Source organism: Phasianus colchicus, chromosome Z, assembly GCF_987193195.1.
Source record: "Phasianus colchicus chromosome Z, bPhaCol1.hap1.1, whole genome shotgun sequence".
Lineage (NCBI taxonomy): Eukaryota > Metazoa > Chordata > Aves > Galliformes > Phasianidae > Phasianus > Phasianus colchicus.
This window is the reverse complement of record NC_143476.1, coordinates 79,643,684-79,665,386: the sequence shown is the minus strand read 5'-3', so window position 1 is coordinate 79,665,386 and position 21,703 is coordinate 79,643,684. Positions and strand designations below refer to the sequence as shown.

At 38.1% G+C, this 21,703-nt stretch overlaps 1 protein-coding gene across 9 annotated transcripts in view; it reads right to left on the bottom strand.

Annotated features, from left to right (window-relative positions):
• The window catches only part of FYB1 (FYN binding protein 1), a 60,649-nt gene that overhangs the window by 20,859 nt on the left and 18,087 nt on the right, over positions 1–21,703 (bottom strand). For all 9 annotated transcript variants that reach the window (XM_090130560.1, XM_090130561.1, XM_090130562.1 and 6 more), the window contains 3 exons: positions 17,780–18,929; positions 2,269–2,422; positions 784–842 (listed from right to left, as the gene is read on the bottom strand). In XM_090130560.1, coding sequence (XP_089986686.1) covers positions 784–842; positions 2,269–2,422; positions 17,780–18,929 — 1,363 coding nt within the window. Of the gene's footprint in view, positions 1–783; positions 843–2,268; positions 2,423–17,779; positions 18,930–21,703 lie in introns of those variants that run through there.

Here is a 21,703-nt window from a genome sequence, read left to right as displayed (position 1 = left end):
TCTGAGCAGACCACATAAAACTTTCTTGCACCAGCCCTGCAGCTGAATAGGGGGTGAAAAGGTTTTCCTGTTAAGCCGGTGTCTGCCCTGGGCTGCAGGAGAAGGAAATCTGAATCCACCACTTCCTCCTCCCTGCACAGGTAAGCTAGGTAAGCAAAGAGCTTGGGCTCAGATGCAGCTCCAGCACCCACACTGCTGTACAGCATGGATGACCATCATGCTAAAGGACACATACTGTGCCTGGCACAGACTGATGAATCCAGAGCAGAGATCAGAAGGCAGACTGAAATTCTTTGTTGCAATCTGCTTGCTTCTCTGGCTACTCCTGGTACAACACAGTCACTCACTGCCTCTTACAGAAGGCAGATCAGAAAGAAACACTAAAAGCACAATCAATATATTATTATTTTCTTAATCAAGTATTAAACAATGCCTGTTTCACCAGGGCACACAGCTTCAGCTCTGAAAGAACAGCATTCATTTGGGTTTAGATTTTCAAATCTGGTAATTTGCAGTCCCAGTACATTTAACAGAACAACAAAATAAAAACAGAAGGAGTAGGGGAAAAGAATGGAAGAGAGATATTTAAAGCAGTTCTTGAGAGTAGGTCATATTAATTGTAAAACAGCTATATGAGAAAAACTTCTTCACTCATAAAACTGCAGTACCAGCATAATCGTAACATGAATCACTCAGAAACACATTAAGATAAATATTCCTTTGCTTCTCTTATAAATACAATTTACTTACAGCTTCATATAGCTGTTATTAATTAAAACTTACCCATCCTACCCTGTAAAAGAAATTCAACGTCATCATAATTTTCTTCAGTGTCTGGATTTCTGTAAATAAGAAAAAGGGAATATGTGACAGCTATAAAGATGATTTTATGATTGCATTTTCATGTAACTATTTTTCTGGTGCTTTCTTCAATTATTTTACAGAATGGCAGGGAACTCTGTTGAGCCTTATACGTTCCTTAAGTACTCATGCAATTCCCTAAGCTCATCTTCCTGTGATTAGGTTTCTCACACAAGAGATACCTTGATCCAGAGTATGAATGGAAAAAATGAGCTGAAGGCACTCAGATACCATGGAGATGGATGTGGTATGAGAAATACAATAGGCAGATGGGCTGACCCAATGGAGTGTCTGTTGGTCATCTTAATCACGCTCGCAGATGAGGGCTTCTCACACAACGCACAAGCGGAATGTCAGATGTTCTGAACGTTAAATATAGCTCTACAAATTGCTCCCTGACTTGTATGGCAAGTGAAAAGAAGGGACAGGAAAAACCACAGCGTAAGGATAGGCCGGGTATAAGGGCTCTGGTGGATCCAAAAGTGCTGCCAAACCGAGAGAAGTAAGAAAGTGAAAATGTAGCCGGCAATTACATTAGAGATCTCTAACTTTTGAACACTTTATAATAGTCGAGTGAGGACTATCAACCCGAGCGTTCATTCCTCAGAGAGGCATCAGGGGAGCGAGGAGGGGAGAACCGGAGAACCCCTAACAAACACCGACCCGGGGCCGCCGCCGCCAGGGGGGGGACGCAGCGCGGCTCCCGGATGCAGCTGAGCCCAGGGCGCTGCCGGGCGCTCCCGACTCCCCACGTATCTCCCCGTCTGCTCTTTGAAACCAGCTGCTGGCAGGAGGAGAGCTCGATATTATCCTCGGCTTGTTTCCGGTCAGTTTGCACGCCGTAAAGAAGTGCTCTCTCCCCTTCGCCGCTGCAGGTTTCCCGATTAGCTGGCGGCTTTTCGAAGAAGGGCGAAGTAAGACCGAGGCGTAGCGGAGGTTTCTAATATTATCGCGGGCGGCCAGGCTGCTCTCCGTCGTGCGGTTTCACCCCCACCGCTGAGCTCGGTTCCTCGCGCTCGCACGGCGGGGTGTCAGCTAAGACAGACTGACCCTCTGACTCCTTCCCTCCGGAAAAAGGCACGGGAAGGTTTGCGTTATTGACTCAGCTGACTTTGTGGAAGCATACGAAATGTACCTCTTTGCAGTACAAAAGCCAGCAGGGTGTCTGTCTGCTCCCTCTCCTACCCCCTTACCAAGGGGCAGAGAAAGCATTCTTACAGATAACGCTACCTGGGGAAACAACTAAATGCATAGAGAATCCAAACTAACAAAACTTTTCCATACAGGGCAGGGAAAAAGGAGCAAAACGCCCAGAAAACTGGAAAACCGTCTTCAGCTGCTACTACATGAACAAACAGGCAGAAATAGGAGAGAAGATGAAAGCCCTCTGATGTTAAGCTCACTTACATTGTTTCAGAGCTGGGCTTGACATTTCTGGGTGGCAGGCTGGGAGCTGCAGGGGTGTGCAGGGATGGATGAGAGGCTGGTGGAGGAGGTGGTGCAGGTGGGGAGGCTGCTGCTGGGGAAGGGGCCGTTTGTTTAAACCCTTCATTCTTAGGGCCTGAAAAACAAACAAACAAACAAACACATAAAAAAAAAAAAACCAGAACAGACTAAATTTACCAAGCAAGCAGCTCAAGAATGATAGAAAATGGAAACCTCAAGTTTCTGCCTAGAAGAATGTAATGCCTACAGCAGTCATTGAAAATGTTTTTGCAAACATATGAATCAGATACTAAAACATCAGTTTGTCCAGTGTATAAGCTATTGTGCTCTCGAATTAAAATTTATTCTACAATGTGCTTGCAATGATCAGTGTCACAGAAGCAGTAATGCAGTCTTGCTGGAGTTTTCCTTGCTCAAAAACAAAGTTTAAAGGGAAAGGCTGAGAAATAAAAAGACTTTTTGGTACTGATTAAAAGCTGTACAGGTCTCCGTACACCTTGAAGTAGATTTGTAATGTCAGCTATAGAAGATTGGACCTAGTTTTTTAACTGGCAAGCCTATACTAGAAAAGATGCAATGTGGGAAATTACACCCTCAACAAACAGGTGTAGTCTTAAAAACAAGATGATGCAGTGCAGGAGAAGCACAGAAGCCATAATTACATGAGTAGACTGCACTGTGAACAGCTCTGAATGCGTGCTCCACACAGAGGCTGCAACCAAAACTGTCTTAACTATTGCTTTGAGAATTCACATTCAGAGAAGTTACTCACACATATTCAAACAAAATCACTGCCTGGATGCCATGATGTTAAGTACAGGATTATATTTTAACTAACATTAGTGGATTAAAAGCTACCCAGAAGAAATTCTTCCCAGCTGTATGGAGCAAAGTCCAGCAAAATCTAAGAGAGGAGCAGGAGAAGAAAGGGTATTCACATGTCAGCTAAACCAACAACAATTAAAAAGAACCCTTTTGTCTTCTGGAGGTTCTCTTCAAGTTTACACCTGTATAGTGAGATGAATATCTTGTCATGAACAGAATAATCTTCAAAGTGTTGGAAAAAAAAAGTGGCTTAAACACAAAACAAGAAGTATTTAGTAATGGTTAATTCCAGACTGAAACTTCGTAAGACTACTGAAAGATCTTTCCTTAGCTGTTTGGGAGTTTGAAAATCAATGGAAAAAGCTCTTGTACAGATTCTCTCTTTGTAAATTTATAAAACAATGTTTAATTTATCCATAATGCATGCACAAAATAAAATAAAATAAAATAAAATAAATGTTAGGAATCCCACTACCTGTCTCTTTTGGGATGATGTCATTTTAACAATATCATGAGACAGAATGAGGAGCCTGAAGTCTATTGTATTACAGAATAAAATGCTGGACAATATAAATGTTCTGTGCTTCGTTTCTCCACTTCAGATCATTGTTGGGGGCACACAACAGGAGTTATTCTTATCTCCTTACATTAGTAGATATGAATGTGGCAGGGAAGTTGCTATACTAAGTTTATTTTACCTATTTTTGGTAACAAATACCAGAACAAACTAAATTTGTCATGTACCCCATCTACAGTGCTGGCCAGCCATTTGCTGCTCAGAGCTAGACATGTGTGTATGAACGGTACTTCTTCCTGATAACCTCCTAGTTTGTAACTGCTGTGAGTTTAGATAAGCTAAACATGGTTTCTGCATGTTTGCAGTTCTCAAAAAAATTATCTTCCACGGACTTGTGCAGTCTCTCCTTCTCCCCATGCAAGTGCACTGTGATGACAATATGCTGGCAAGAATCCCAAAGCCTACAACAACCCAGGTCAGGAACGGGTTGTTAGGGCCACCTGACCCAGGCTCCCTCTCCAAGCAGAGTCAGCTCATGGCTCCTTGAAGCAATACCTGAACATACGTATCAACAAAAGTAAATTTGATGAGATTAAAACGTGTGAGATCGTAAAACTTTAATGCCAAAAGTGCAATTTTCTTCAAAAACCTAGCCCCAGAACAATGGGAAATAATACTTTCTCTGAGTACTGAAGAGATTGCAGCAGTGATAATGTGCGCCAGCTGGAAAGAACCCAAGGAAGAATGGTGGGAATGATTAGAGATCTTAAAAAAGTGAATTCCTGAGACACTGAATGAATTGTGGTTATTTTGGTGAAAATGACAAGACCGAAGGAAAGCAAAAAAGAATACATAAAAGCAAAGAAAAACAGTTCTTTTTTTAAAAATAAAAACAACAACAAAAAACATCCCCTCCCTCTCCATTTATATGGCAGAGAAGACACGAAGTATTGAGCTTAAAGACCAGCACTAGCTATTAGGATGCATTTTCTAGTTTTCCTGGTTTGGACTTGCAGGCAACCAAATATCAATCTAAGGAGCATTAGCAGAAAGCTTTTTTTCTCAAAACTTTCTAATTGTATGAAGATTTCTTAAGGGTATAACTCCAAAAAATTAGTATTTTAGTCTCAAAATTGTTATATATTAGACCTTTTTGTCACATCATTGTCCTTTTTCAGCTGTCAGGTTGTTTATCCTCTCTCTTGTCTAGATCTTTCTTTTTATAAGGCACTGAACTACCTAATTTTCACTTAACTTTTATTTAATTCTCATTTATCTCTTTGGGGTCTCTGTTCATTGAGACTACCAGCTATAATCCCTTATTTCTCTGATGAAGATTAATAGCACTGACTGTTTAAGTGTTTCTCTGCATCTGGATCCTTTCAAGTGGATTCTAATCAAAGAATGAAGGCAGAAAGACTGTTTTCATAAAAGTGATGTTATTTGGTATTGATTATACTCTGAAATTTTTGTGTTTTAACTGTCAATCCCATATCAACTTTTCCACGGTGATATATCATCCTACAGTACTGCTTCACTGTGATTAGTTTGTATGACTAAGGTAATGATTCTGCTCAAGTTCCTGTGCATAGTACTCCTTCCACCCTCCTGAGAGCCAAATCAAAGCAAAAAAAAAAAAAAAAAAAAAATGTCAGGAAAGAACTCCAGATGCATTTTAGATTAAATACCTTTCAATTCTTTTTAGGTATAAGGATTGAACAACCTATATGTTTTTGTCTATTTTCATTGCTTGAATCTTAGATGAACTGAATGATCATCATGATAATGGAAACATAGCTTTTTCTGTTCTCTAACTGTTGAACTGACTCTTGTCTGGATTTAGAGGTGCAATTACCTACACCTACACAAACTGAGACTGCTCTGAGTATAAAATTCTTTAATTCTAATACTGAAAATAATGGGATGAGTGAGATAGGAAGGCAACACTCAGTATGAAAAGGCTGTTAGGAGGCTTACCGAGACAAAGCTATCATGATGTTTCAGTAGAATTTTATTTATTTGTTTGTATGGTTTTTTTTTTTGTATTGGAGCAATTTAATTCGATTCCCTTCTCTCTTTTTGAGTCTCACAGGCTTGGTACTCTGAGGATTCAGAAAGATTCTGTGCAGGTACTGGAACTGAAGTCAGCTCTGAACAGTCAGTATAAGAGATTAAATCAAAACTATCTCCTGGTTAAGCAGGCACCTAAAGGAAGCCACAGGAAGCAATGTGATGGACCATCACCGTATGACAGCTTTGATTACTAACACTGCTTCCAAATGGCCTCTTCTCTGTTCTTTGCTTTTTCACATGCCAGGAGGCACTGAGAAAGCAGATAAAGAAACTGAAATTCTTAACAAAGAAATGAAAGACTGGATGAAATGGAATTAGTTCGTCAAATCATGTGCAGCTGTGGAGAAGCTAAGATAAGTTTGCCATAGAAACTTTCCATAAAAATAATTACAAATTGCTGCTAATTGTGATTGATACTAAACTTTTAAAATCATCCTTAGAGCTTTAGCACTCACAGCAGAACTAAGCACAGAACATTGTAAACTGCTCTCCTATGGGCTTAGGGAGCCTTTTCTAACCGTTTCTGTATGTGCAGTTAGCAGAGGTCACCTGCATTCCTGCAGAACATTTGTATATCAGGAAATTCAGAACACTGAAATTGCCTTGATGTAAAGTAAATACCTTGAACCTTGCCATTCCTGGCTTGTGAAAGAGATACTGAATCATCTTCAGTAGCTAACACAACATCTAGAGACAGAACTCATCTTCGCTTGTCATCCAGGTATTCTGCATTACAATTTTAGTAAAAATCAGCCTGAGTATAATAGTTCTCAGTAACATCCATGCTTTACTGTGTTAGTTCGAAGAGAAACTAATGAAAACAAACAAAAGCAACAACAAAAGCATGCAAACAAAAAATAAACAGATAAACCCAATTCCTTGGCACTCCTGTACTCTGTGCGGTCACACACAAGTTTAAGGTTAGTAAAAAAGGAAGATACCCTTTCTCTCCTTACTAAAAGTCATCCATGACTGCCTCAAAATGCTGCATTTCTTAGTCCTTAGATACTGACACTAGAAACACCTAGCAGACCTGGAAGAAAACCCCAGCAGCACCTGTATTCATTACTGGAGGAACACATGCAACAAGCAGTGCTGAGATGAAACATGAATCTGATGAGAACCAGTGCTTCAGCAAGGACCTGTTCTCCCCAGTCCTTTTCAGACTCACAAGCTTTGTGATATAGGCTTCAATGCTGACAAAGCTGAACTGGCACATCTCTGTTTATCCTCTACCCTAAATATCAGGGTGTTTCATTGCTTGGATGAGACACTAGCAAACAAATGAGGAACAGTATCAAATTGTCAGCCTGAGCAGAAAAGAAGCAGTCAAAGAAAAAAAATAAGCACAGTAAAGCACTCACAGCTGCAGTTCAGCTCCCAGAAGTTGAACGTACAAACTGCTGATCAGTGATTCCTTGGCACTAAGCTATTAAGTAGCAACAATAATAGTTTTGATAATTGCTCATGAGGTAGGAAGCAATCCCATTCTGCACAGCTTCAGCTATTCATATTTCTCTTGAACCTTGGCTGGATTGCAGCAACTATGAATGCCTGCTGAGATTGAAAAGGACCTCCAGAGGCCATTTGGTCCAACCTCTGCTCAAGCAGGAACGGTAAGAGCAGGATGCCCACAGAACCATGTCCAGACTGCTTTTGTAACCTTAACTGCAAGAACTGGGAATTGCATTTAAGGTATCGGGCCACAGCATCTAGGCCTCAATCCAGAAATTTCTAATTGAAGAATGCATACTAAAAAAAAGAAACTGGATGTACAGATCACGATAACTTCAAGTTCATTCTCATCACACCTACTTCACCAAAAATGTATCAAAATGCATATTAAAGAATACCTGTTCCATAAAAAATAATTGTATACATAAAGAGGAAATGTTTCTTCATTTCATATCCTAAAAACTAGACCGTCTCTCTTTTTTTAGTCTATGGAAACACCTCCTTCTTTATGATGCCTGATACAGTGTGCTACTGATGAGGTGTCACCCCTTTCTGGCTTTGTTAACATAGAGAAAACTAACAATAATCTGCTATTGTAAGGAGATGCCAAACTTTCTACAGGATAAATGCCTGGAATTTCATACTTCTTAATGAATTTAATTATTTTTTTCATGAAAAAAAGGACTTCAGATTTTCTAGGCAGCTACACTGCTGGTCAAAAGTTCTGCATTTTTAAGTAAACATTTAGTTTACAAAATAAAATTCTTTTGAGCTGCTTTGCAAATGTGGTATTGTTTTTCAGTTTTGCTCTGCAAAATGTATCACTATTTCTACGTGCAAGATCTGGGAAGGCTTCTGGGTTTTACAAAGAATTTGCTGAGAATCTACAACAACATTTGCAGCAGCTGATCACCCACTTCCTACTTTATTCATGATTTGCAGAGAGCTGATCTCTGCTCTGCTTCCCTAACCTACATATTGATTTAGATACAAGCCATTATTTCATGTTTCATTATTATGCTCCTTTGGAGCTGCTGAAAGTAAACAGGCTATGCTTGCAAGATTTCTGAAGCTCAGTGCTTTTGATATGCTGTTATCAGACGTGCTGTAACCGTACATGCATTGAGATTACAGGAGACACTGCTCACGCCTGTAAAACAAAGACCACAAAATGGTTTTGATTTTGCCCTCCTTGAGAGCAGGTCCTTCCTTAAGAAATACTTGAATACAATCTTTATTTTTTTTCTTTTCTTCTCAGCTCTCCTGACTGTTCTTTATCTTAGACGATAAAGGTGGTTTCTCAGTATTATTCAGAGGAAGTCACCTCTCACAAAAGGGAAATTTTGAAGGAGAGAAATGAGGAAAATGAAGACTTAGCTCTGTTTAACTCCTTCTGTTTTAAGAAAACGTTGCTGATATTTGCTCATACATCATGGAAAACAGGATCTGAGCAGATAGATAAAAAATTTTCCAAGTAGAACATCTCATTGATCTAAACTGGGAAATATTTTCTTCGGTTAAGTGGTACTTCAGTGCCTTACATTCTCAAGATGACATGGACACCACAGATCACATACCTTGACAACAGTATATTCCATTCTACATGAGACTGTAGAAACAAACAGATGAGGGGTAAAAGAACACCAGAAAAATCTACAAATGAGATTGTTATCTGAAAAACATTAAATGTACAATTAGTCTTGGGCTGTATGGTGGCTAAATATGAGATTGAATAGTCAGAATACTTTGGGCAGAGCTGACTGGCATGAGGGAAGTGATTTCAAACAAATGATGTGTAATCATATGCAGAAGCATATCCTTATCTAAAGGGGAACCAATATTAATTCTCCTTTGAACTGTAGGTAAAACTTTTAGTTGTTTGATGAACAAACCTTAATGATTATTATTTTTTTTAAATGAGAAATATTTATAAACCTGAACCAATTATTTGTACAGGACAAATATATGCAGAAGAAAAATAGAAGTTTGAAGTATTCAGAGATGGAGTAAATGCAAGATAGTAGTAGTTTAAAATTAATTAAACAAACTAATGAAGAGCTTGACAATTTCTTTGACTCGTTCAGTGTAGAAAACAAGGACATCATGTGGAGTGTACTGTTCTATTTAAAAAGTAACCATAGAAGTGCAAACACTGATAGTCTATATGAAATGTCAGTTGGATAAAAAATTCCCATGCTACAAAATCTTGCATTCAAATCAGGGGCTTTTTGCTCATTTATCTTCTGGATCTGCAAACAAGGAACATCATTGTTCTAAATTTAAAATTTCAGGAAGGCTCAGTTTCAGGAGGAAACTGATAATATCAAATATGTTCATTGATAAAACAAATTTTTTAGGATAAAATTGTCAGTATACTGCTTAAAAAGATTCCTAAGATCTTTATGTTTAAATTACATTTTTCTTTCTATCAGTACTGAATAGTAACTTTAGTATTTAATAATTAATATCAAAGCATTCAAGAATAACTAGCTGTTCCTATAAGAAGTATTCGGCTAACTAGAAGAACTTAATTATTTTTGGAAACTAGATATAAAGAACTTGATGAAAATGATCTTTAAAAATGTCCCAAATGATAAATGGAAGACTTGAAGCATGAGAAGTTACTGTCTTTCAGAATAGGAAGGATATAAAGAAGAGTTTTCATGGCGGTTTTAGTGGAAGGCTGTATATAACTGTGTTTAATGAAAATAGTTGATCAATGCTCAGCTGAACATGAGCCAGCAGTGTGCCCAAGTGGCTGAGAAGGCCAATGGCATCCTGACTTGTATTAGAAATAGTGTAGCAAGCAGGATTAAGGAAATTATCATCTGTCTATGCTGTTTTAGTGAGGCCGCACGCTGAGTATTATGTTCAGTTTGGGGCCTCTCAACAGAAGAAAGACATTGAGGCCCTGGAGTGTGTCCAGAGAAGGGCAGCAAAGCTGGTGAGGGGTCTGGAGCACAAGTCTTAGGAGGAGTGGCTGAGGGAACTGGGATTTTTCAGTCTGGAGAAGAGGAGGCTCAGGGGAGACCTTATTGCTCTCTACAGCTACCAGAAGGGAGGTTGCACCAAGGTGGGGGTCGGCCTTTTCTCCCATGTCACAAGCGATAGGTTTAAGAGGCCTCAAGATATGCCAGAAGAGATCCAGGTTGGACATCAGGAGAAATTTCTTCTCTGAAAGAGTGTTCAGGCACTGGAACAAGCTGTTCAGGGAGATGGTGGAGTCACCATCCCTGGAGCAGTTCAAGACATGCATACATGTTGAACTGAGGGACATGGTTTAGTGGGAAATATTGGTAATAGGTGGACTGTTTGACTAGATGATCTTGGAAGTCTTTTCCAGCCTTGATGGTTCTAGAAATCTATGATTCTATGTGTAGAACTTCATGACCACACATATTTTGGCATATCTGGAAAAAAATATATAATTATTTCCAACTTTACCATGAAATTACCTGTAAATTAATGTGATACTCTGGGTACCCCTCATCGCTACAATTAACTGTAAAGCAAAATACATAAGAACTTAATAATGGGGAAATTTTCAGCTAGTTCTTATCATTTGTCTTGAGCTCTCACTTAAAATTGTTAGTGTAGCTTGTATTCTTATTGTTATCTGGGATACGACCAGATTTTGGAATACATGTGTCTTTGTTACAGCAAAATGATTTGTGTATCGTTACCTATTGAATACAACCAAATGATGAAGGTTCATTAAAAGTGTTTCACTATATGAACCAAACAGGCCTAGAAAAGAACAAGATATCAAAAACTGAAAAAAGAAAACTTAAAGAAAATTATTCAATTGATTCAGTTTCACTGCCTAGCACTTTTTGTTCCCTTTGTCAACTTTCATAATAATTCATAGCTGTCTTTTTCTTTTTACCTTAGAAGTTTTCCTAGTGCTCTCAATACTCCTCCATGAAGGTTTCTTTTGTATGCAGAATAATCCAAAGGCATTTTGTTTCATCCAGCACTGACCCCAGTTTAGTATGAACACTGGATTGTAAAATAACATAATTCATCATGTCTTTCATTCAGTTCTTTGCAATTTCCAGACTAATTCAAAGATCATATTGGGAATATACTTCAATTCAAACCAGAAATACCTCAAATCAATTTCAATTACTCTGTTGATATCATTTTGCAATTGCTAGTAAGTAATCATTTAGGTTTCTTCAACAGAATAAATAGGTGCATCTTTAGAATTTTAAATTATGCATCTTAAATACTGAATACACAGCTCAGGATTGGGCTTAATGGGATTTAGCTGAGTCAACTGCAGGAATGACTCTAGAATTTGTATGTAGATTGAAAATACAGGAGAAAAATACATTTGTGTGCTTGTGATTCATACAAGGTTACTCATACACAGTCCACATTTTGCTGTTAATTTTACAATAGTCTGATCATATAAAAGGGAACAAGTATATCACCTAAGGTCTTAGAAACAAAAATGAAAATATTTCAGAGAAGATCTATGAATGTGCCAATTATATCAGCTATTTTCTTAGGCAGATCAATAACTTGTAGTTATATTTCAATCAGAGTGGTTATGTTCATTTTTAAATTGCAGTTTACTTTTTTTTTTTTTTTTTTTTTTTTCCCCACTGATACAAACCAATCAGAATTTTGGGGGGAAGCCTTAAACAATTAAGAATAACACTTGTAAAACTTCAGTGACAGGATTTTTTCCATAGTATTAATATTCTTCTTTGCTGTGGAGAGTCCTAAAAGAGTCTCTGACCGAAGCAGACAGAAAGCACATGGTTGCTCTTTGTTTGTTTACTGAAAATTTTCAACCTAATATTCTGCAATTATGATGCATTTAATTATAGCTGGAGAATGAAAAGAAGAGCAGAAGGACTGAGGGAAAATTAATTCAACTGGTTGGTTGGAACTGTCTTGTTTAAGCTAATGAAAGATGGTCAAAGGAATTGAAATTACAAAGGAAATAAAATCTTTTTTTGAAAGAGACCTTACAGTCAGTGACAAAACTCCCTTGGGGCCAGATGCACTCAAGTGATGACACTGCACTTGTACAAAATTACATATATTGTGTGGGTTTTCGTACACTGTGGTCTGGCTTGCATCACAAACTCACAGCTTTGAATGTGTTTCAGCAGAGTATCTTTCTTCAGTTCTAGGAACTTCAAAAATTGATTCTTCTGTTTGTCAGCCATGCTAAATATTTCAGTTTAATTTTGCTGAAAGATGAATCCTTTAGGTTCCCCTACGTACAGAGACAGCAAGAGAGGAATGTCTTTAAAGGAAACCTGAAAAGTTTTTACCTTAGTTTATTAATTACAGATTTTATAGCACTTTCAAGCAGATCTAGCAAGTTAGGTTATTTGACATCATCACCTAGTTTTACTTCCATCTAGACATATTGCTTGTCTCAAATTACAATGCTCTTTATGGTCTTACACCTTATGACTGAGCTGCTTTGTAACTATCCAGTTGAACGCTGAAGTAAAGAAAGAAAAACCACCAGTGACATTTTAAGTCTTGATTCTGCTGTAAACTGTAGTGACTTCCTGTGATTAAAAAAATCCCCTTTTCTTTGTAACTTTGGAAGCTGTTGTTTCATTTTCCCATCTTATATGGGCAACAATTTGCTGCTGGCTTTTAGGGGGTCACTGCAAAGATGGTCAGAAAGTTATTTTAGCGGATGCAGTGCTTGTCACTTAGAAAAGTGTTGTACTATCTTAGACAGTATGCTTTGCACCTCCACTTTTAATTCTGCCATTATCACAGGTCACTTTATGCAACACAAACAGCTGTGTCACTGACTGGTTATGCAACATGTTGTAGAACAGAACCCTAATGGGGCCAGCAACACTGCCTTTATGCAAATTATGAATTTTCTTGCATGCATTATCTTCTCCTTGATTCAGTACAGTTTTCTTTCATTTCTTCCACCACTGCTCAAAATCTACTCCCAAGCAAAATTCAGAGCACTGGCAACTTCTACAGACTTCATGTGGGTGGCCATCTGCACTGACAGGAACCCACTGAAGTCAGCCCAGGTGCAGTTCTCTGAAAGCAACTGTGTGTTGTGGCCTCACATGGAGAGATGTCAGTAAAACAGCTTTGTTTCTCTTCTTTATTTTTCTAAAAAAGCCTTGTTTGAACTTTGGATGCTTGTTATTAAACACTAATGTGAGTATTATTTTCAGAATGTAGAAAGCACAAGTTTCCCACTGATTCCAAGCTGAGGTAAGTATGATCTCAATAAAATTGGTTTAGTGGGGCATGACACAGAAATTTAGAATCATTATTCTATGATTTTGAGTTGGAAGGGATTTGCAAGATCAATGAAATGAATTCCTGGCCTCTCATGTGAATACCCAAATATCAAACTCTATGATTGAGAGCGTTGTCAAAATGCCTCTGGAACTCCAGCAGTTTGAGGCTGTGCCTGCTGCCCTGGGCAGTCTGTTCCATGCCCACCACCCTCTGGTGCAGAGCCTTTTCCTAACACTCCTCTGACACTCCCCTGATGCAGCTCCATGCTGCTCCCTTTAGCCCTATCACTGTCACCAGTGAGAATTCGGCATGTGTACCATGTATTCAGAGGCCCAGACTGGAATTTTTTGAAACCTATCTTCAGTGGAAAAGAGTAATAAATTTGTCTCAGCAGTGCGCTTGTATCTGCAGGGATGTTGTCAGGATGAGATGAAAATTTCTAATCAATAGCCAGGCAATGCATAATATTCATGCAGGAGTGATGGGCAGTCTAAATCCTTCCCGTACATGTGAATAAGAACTACTGCATCTGAGGTGAGTATTTCAGCCTTGTATACAAAGTTATTTTGTGCCCAATTAATACTTTTTTAATGAAAAAACAAAACAGTACCGTAGCCGTCATGGGAAAAGATAGTGGTCAAAAAATTGAAAAAAAAAAAAAAGAAAGCTGTGAACTGATGCTTTTGAGAAAGCCAAGATCAAAATCTTGGTTTCAGTCGGGAAATACAAGTTTTCTGCACTCCAGGCAGATGTCCTTAACACATCTTAAACAGTTGCCATGTATAAAGCTTATTTCTTCACAAAAAGACATTATAAAGCTTAAGTTTTGCCCTAGTACAGATTTAAAAAACAAAAAATAAACAAACAAACAAAAAAACCCAACAGCACCCCAAAAGGTTAGATCTCAGAAATCCATCCTAATGAATGGGAAAGCCTTCTCCATTTGCTTCACTATCTCTATTTTTCACTCAGTCTATAAATCACAGCAGAGAATAAAGCAAATGTGGCAAAGCTGCTGTTTGTCAGGAAAAAGTAATGAGCAGAAAGAATTAGTGCTTTTCAGTCCTGAAATGACAGATAAAAGAAAAAAGAAAATAAGAAAAAGCAGTTTGGTTAAACTGCCTTTCCAAAGCAGGGAGGTTTTGTCATTCAAGTTTCCAAGAAATCCAGCAGTAATGAATAACTGTCAAACTGAAAACTAGTTTGTTCAGGATTTATTCTAGAACACTGGGTCTCTCCATCAGAAGTATTCTGCATAGTCTATATACTCTACTTTTCTTGTCATAAAGAAATTACCTGCATTTTAAAAAGCCAAACATAACATTAAAGTCCACATGACAGCTCTTCAGGGAGGGCTGAAGGTCAAGGTCAGCATGAACAGATTTGTATTTATATCATATCTAAATCTTTCACTCTTGATCTGGTCCACAGAGTAAAATAGAGAAGGCTATGGCTGATCCCTCAGTTCTACTTAGTTGGGTTCATGATTTGTAACATATATGGAGTGCAACCTGTACCACCACAGTGGGGAGATCCATCTTTTGGCCCTGTAACCACTACAGTTTATCCAAGCCAGTGGCTGTACTCCCACTGGTCAGTGACAACTGGAGATTCTCCTTCTAGCAGAAGCTCTGATATTATCTTCATAACTGTGTTCATGTAAACAATTCATTTGAAATACAGAGTAGTATTTCTAGCTTTCTATTTAAGAAAAGGAATGAAAAAAACCCCAACACATTGTCACTATAATTGCATGGGAAAAAAACAAAACAAAATAAACAAACCAGATATTTTCTCCATTACTTGGTTAGAAGTAAAATTTAAAATTATTTTTTAAAAATTATTTACAATTTTGTGTTTGTTTCAGCCTTGGTCAGGATTTCTCAAGGTTTTAGCTATTAAAGCTCACATTGCTTTTGTTTAATCAAAACATTTGCAGGTGTTCATTGCTGAAAATGCTGCTTTTCCATTTTGAAACTTTTCTGAACAATGAAATAAGGACAGTCATGCTTAACAATGCTCTATGCCAAAGAGATGTCTGTTCAGACTGTTGTGAATTGACATATTTCTTTTAAAGAGACACACATTTATATCATGTCAGGACCTGGCCCTGGTGATGAGTTTGAGAGAGCGTTTCCTTAAACATAGGATGACAGAGGAAAACCAGAATATAGGAGAATCATCACATCATAGCATCATAGAATGGCCTGGGTTGAAAAGGACCATAATGATCATCCAGTTTCAACCCCAATTCCATGTGCAGGGTTGCCAGCTGCTAGACCAGGCTGTCCAGAGCCACAGCTGATAAGACAGTACATTTTATGTTATTGATAAACTCCTTATTTTTGAATAGCAGAAAATAGTAATAAATATGTATAGCTATATGCATGCTCTATCGTGGCCTTTTATCTTCGTATAAACTCTGATAATTTTCATCTGATCGTGGCACTTTTAATTTGTTCTGTCTCACAAAACCCAGTCTTGAATGCGTTCAAAACTGCCAAAATACAAGTAATGTTGTATTCTAAACACAGGAAGCACAAGTAAAATTTTATATTAAGTAATTGACATCAATTTACCTGATGGTTGTGGATTTCTTTAGAGCATCTGTTTTCAGCTTCATCAGATGCTGAATCATGTAATTGGGCATATCTCTTTCCTATATACTGCATTTGAAATTTAGGAAAAATCTAAGTTTGATCTGTTTAATTAACCTAAGAGAGATGCTTAAGGTAGACCAATGTAATTAATGTGAAACGACCCCCACTGTCAGAAACTACTTAGCTGTTTTACACGATACAATTTGTAGTGGGACATAACTGGATAAAATGACTTGAGCTAAAAAATATTTGTGAGGCCTGAGCATATTCTTTGCTTCTTAAACTCAATGTAGGTAATAGTGCATTAAGAAAAACAATCAAACAAACAAAAAACAAAACAAATAAAGTGACAAAAAAAAGCCTTCAACATTTAACAGAAGATGAATTTTTTTGTTGTTTCTGTCCTTGATTCCACCACATGCACTGCATTCTTCCGGACACATAAAGCTTAAATCTTTGATTTTAAAAATATAATCAAAATTTTTTCTGTGATCATAATTCCCAGTACCTGGTGGTATAACAAAAAAGAGAGAGAACCCCCTCAGCTGCCCTATAACTTGGAATAAAAGCATGGCAATCAGCATCCCCCACTCTTGTTGGAGGTGAAGGTAGCTGATTTAGCCCATGCCAAGGACTGCCTGAAATACACTGGGGGAAAAACCTTGACCCAAAACTTTTAAGAACAGGTGTTTTAGAAGAAAATTAAGGACATACAGAACATATGAAAAACTGACCCCTCCTTCAAGGAGCTGACAGCGGATTTCTGGGTCTAAATTTAAGAAGCACCATCTTCAGACACAGCTTTTTTTTTTTTTTTTTTTTTTTTTCCTCCCTTCAACTTGTCACACATGATGAAAGGAACTTACTTGTTGAAGTAGAACTTTTTGCAGGAGTAGAGTCATGGCAATTACATTTCTTCACAGAAGTGCACATACTCCTATATATGTATAATGTACTCACAGTCTATTATCACACGCAAAGCAATCTCAAGTTTTACAGAAATCTATTAATATTTGTGCCTGGATTACAACCATAAGAAATTTTGGAGGCTTGGCTCTTCATAAAAATAGTGATGCAGAGCCTCAGGTGCTACAGACTTCTATGCTATTGAAATCACACAAATCTAATAAAAAATACAAGGTGGAGAAGATGCTTATAGGGTCTAGATTCAGACCTGGGCATGAGATCCATGCAGCTTCACTTGGGAATGGTTGATTCTGTAACCTTGCAAAGTGTTCTAATGTACACAGTATTCTAATATTCTAAACACTATAAAACTCAGTGGCTTGTAGGGTCATGTGGTTAGTCACTGTGAAAGTCAAAGAAGAAAAAAAATGTCTGGTTACAACAGGTTTACTATCACTTAGATAGATATCGAGAAGTGCTCAGGAAGTTCATTTGAGAACAGAACAGAGTACATCAACACCTCACTTATAGGAAGTCAGTACTCCAGTGTCCGTTGTGAAAAGCATTTAGACTCACTGCTACAAGTTATAGCTATATCTAAGTAGTTTTGAAAAACAAACAAACCCAATACAGAAAATATTCCTCCTACACTATATGTTGCTGAGATAGAAAAAATATAATTTTAATTTCTGTCCTGCCCAGAAGAGATAAAAGCATATATTAAGGCTTTAAGGGGCTGTCTGATGCACAGGTCTTGTGTCATTTTTGAACAGAAGGGAGGATTCCACCTGAAATGAACTGCTGAATGGGTAGAAAAGAAATAAAAGCAAGAACTGAGAGGACTCACTGTCTCTTGGGATGCTCTTCTGGAACCTTTCCAGGTCCACGTTGGGTGGTCGGCTGGGCTTCTGTGGGGGCTGGCCCAGCTTGAACAGCGGGGGTAAAGACTTCCGTTTTGGGGCTCCTGAGCTCCTGTCCCAGTCATCCTTCTCTTCTGACCCACCCAACGGCTTTCCTGCAGCAAACGCTGTGCTTGTTTTATGGAACTTGGGAGGAGATAAACCAGATTCTTCCTGGATGATTCTGTTCAGAAAGATATTCCTGGAGGCACTCACTCCCTTTTCTTCAGTCTTTTCCTCTGCATTTTTGGGAGTGCCTTGAGATGCGCTGGACCAGTGGCCAGTAGGTTTCAGAGCCATGTTAGAAAAATGACTGCCTGCAGTTTCTGCAGCGCAGTTACTATTTTCATCCATTTCCTTTGTTGCTTTAAATGAATGCATATTTGGTCTAGGGCCTCCTAGACCTTTATGTGGGAAAGCATTTTTACTTGAGGTGTCTTCATTGTGGGAAACTGCAAGGTTTAGAGAAGGCTTCTGTGCAAGAGCTGGTTTGGAGAAAGAAGGTTTGGGATCATTTTCTTGTGTTGCAGACATGAACTTTTCCTTAACTCCAGCTACTTTTGAAAATGATGGTTTTTCTTCATTCTCTTGTGCTTCAGAATTAAAATTTGGCTTTGTTCCCAGAGGCCTTTTTTCCTTCTCTTGAGGAGCTGAATTAAGAAGCTTGTTCCCTGCAGGTTTTGGATACAGAGACTTCGGCTCTTCTTTTGCCAAGTCACTGCTTTTGGTAGGGGTTTTAGTGTATCCAGCTTTTCCATCACTTTCCCTATTAGTTGCCTGAAGTTGAACCCCAAACCTTTGCCCCACTGGTTTCAAATATGGGGGCTTTGGATCCTTCTCTGTCTTATCTTCAGTTGAAGGCTTGACTGCCAGAGGAGGCTTAGGATGAGTAGGTTTTTGAGAAACACTGGGTCCTGAAGGAGAAGCTGCATTTCCTTGATTTGCAAATTTCTCAAATACTGCTTTCCTTGTTTGTAATCCTGAATGGGTTGGTTGTCCTGTGACTTTAGAGAGTCGAATGTTACCAGAAACATCCTCTGAGGGGCTGTTACCCACGTTAAACTTCGCCATGAGTGACTTCACATCTGCCTTTCCATCCTATGGGCATAGAGAAATAACAAAGAAAAAGAAACAATGAGAAAGTGTCAGTTGAAATGTTCACACATACTGTACTTTAAAGAATTTCCTGGTCTGAGGCTTGTAGTACTGCTGATTGGCTGTGGAGATATTGTAGCACATCTTCCTGTAGGGTTAGAAAAGCTAAGCACTTTGTTGTATCCTTGCTGTGGTTATACAATCTTTTAAATTTTTCACGACAGGTTCTGCATTCAGACAGTGATCATTCAGCTCCTTTTGTTCATAGCATGATTTCTGATTATTTCTGGAACTAGGAAGTAAACACCTGGTATATATTTACAAGAAGATATTCACAACTTCAAAATTAAAGTATTTCAAAAGATATGAGTATCCTGTGCTTAGAAGCATAGAAACCTGCACAGTACATCAGAATAGTGTTATTCATACCAGATCTTTGGAGAACTGAAAGTTGCATAAACAGAAAGTCTTCTGTTTTGGAGGGATTGTGTGTCAGATTTTTTTTTCCCTTCTCAGCAATTTGCTTCCCTACTGCTCTCCACCTTCCCCTGCTTTGTCCTTGTTTCTGTTCTCCATTTTGTATCTGATAAACACTGTACATGGGTGGACTGAAAGTGAAAATATGTGGAGTAAAATGTGAAGAAATGACAACCAGTAAGCAAAAAGGAAAAAGATGATCAGTTCAAAGTGGGCAAAACTCAGTTTCATTAGAAGATGTTTTAATTGGACAGCTCTATTTAAGACCTTTCAGGATCAGCCTTCAATATGAACTGAGAACAAAAGCTGAATACAGTTTGATTCAGTGCAGTTGTTACACAGTTCAGTGAAAGATCTGAGCAAAGGGGAGTGAGGTAGTCATGCCACAATGGCCTGGGTCCACTCTTGTGTTATAGTTGTCACCAGCAGCAGGGGCTGCTCCTTTGCCAGCAGACAGTGGTGTCAGAACTGATTGATAGCTTGTACTAAGTGAGATCCATTTTATGCAGGAAGGTCAAAATGTAAAACTAATGTTATGAAGCAGAGATGTTATAGCTAGTAACTGCTCTAAATTCTTTGTTTAGAAACAAAGATTATCACTATCCAGTACAGTACATAATGGTCTGAAAAAATATTTTAGAATAAGATCAACAAATGAACTGTGTCTTCAGCCAGTACAGTTTCAGTGAGCATTCAGTAATTTTTTAACTTCATTAACAAGATCTTCTGAACTGTGGTTGTCTACTCCTTTTACCTTCTGTTTGGTTCTGTCATGTTATGAATTTCCTGATAAGCTGGAGTAGTTTCACTTGTGACTTCTGCAACATAAATTTAACTTTTTCAGTCTTTCAATCCCACCAAGAAATTCAGTCTTTCCAAACTACACTGTACTACAGAGCTACTTAAAAGAAAAGCAGCCAAAACAGTTTGAAACCTATCCCCAGAGTACTCGATTATCTCTTTTTCTCTTGTAGGAAAGGGAGGAAATGCACATGTACTATGGAGATTATCAGGCTTAAGCTATCTACTGGTTGCTGGTTGCTATACATGTGCTCAGACGCACACACAGTCACACTGCATAGATACATATATATATATATCACTAATCATTCAAGATTTCTCACATAAAACCTCACAAAGCACTGATTTTACCCACATAATGAGAAAATTAGGCTGATTTCAATGCCAGAAAGAGTAACAAAAACTTCTGGCTTTGATCTCTCTTGAATCAGGACTACTGCATGTTTTTTTGCTTTTGTTTTTGTTTTTTTAATTGTTTCTTCGTTTTTTTTTTTAACTTCAGGAGCAAAATGTAAACCATCAAAAATACAGTGTTTTAAGTATTCAGAACTTGTAAATGACAATCTAATCAATAGCTTGGCCATCTCAGAAGCTTCTTTTGAAAGTTATAGGAATAAATTGATTCTTCTTTCTTCCATCCAATTTTTTCCATTAAGGAAAGCATTTTGTACTAAGCTATGGTAAAATGAATGCTTGGGATAACAGTTATTCAGCATGTAAACCTTTCAGAAGTTGGAAATATGGCTTTTAAGAAACTTTTCTTGTTGTGATGTGCAGTTTCTGAGAACTTTTCTATATCCTGGCAATAACAAGATCAATTACATTCATACAGGCTTTCAAAGGCATTAAACAATCCGCTACTGCCCTGTCAAGACTGTTTATTTTCTGTAAGGACTACCTACATCAATAGATTTGTTTTAAAAAAATGCCTTCCTGGCACTGTGAACAGATTTCAAACATTGTCCTTATCAAACAGATGTACAAGCTCATAAAAAACAGGCTCATGGAGAATGTAAAGGGGCTTACAATCAACAACATAACCTCTTTCACAGTGAGCTAAGTAGTGAGGGTAGCACTCTAAGAATCAAAGGAGAGTAAGAAACTGAGAAATCTTTCTGCTTCTCTATGATGCATATAATCATTTCCTGATTTAATAAACGTTTAACGGGAGCTGCATTGAGGATTCTAAGCTGCAATCTAACTGTTCAGGTAGACAGATGGAGAACTAGGATAAAGAGATTCTTTTATTAGTGATCTCTGCTGTTTTTGCATTTCCCTTCCCAGAACGGACAGCAGTTACCTTTTCCATTAGTACATACAATATGTTGTACTTAATGAAACAGGAACTTGAAAAGATTGTGAAACTGGATTAAGTTTACCCCATCTTTCCTACCCGAAGTGCAATGTGCATGTTTGACAGAGGAGCCTCATGCAAGAAGTACTTAGGTAACATTCTAACTTTCTGTTTTCCTTCTCTGAGACTCGGTACAAAATATTTC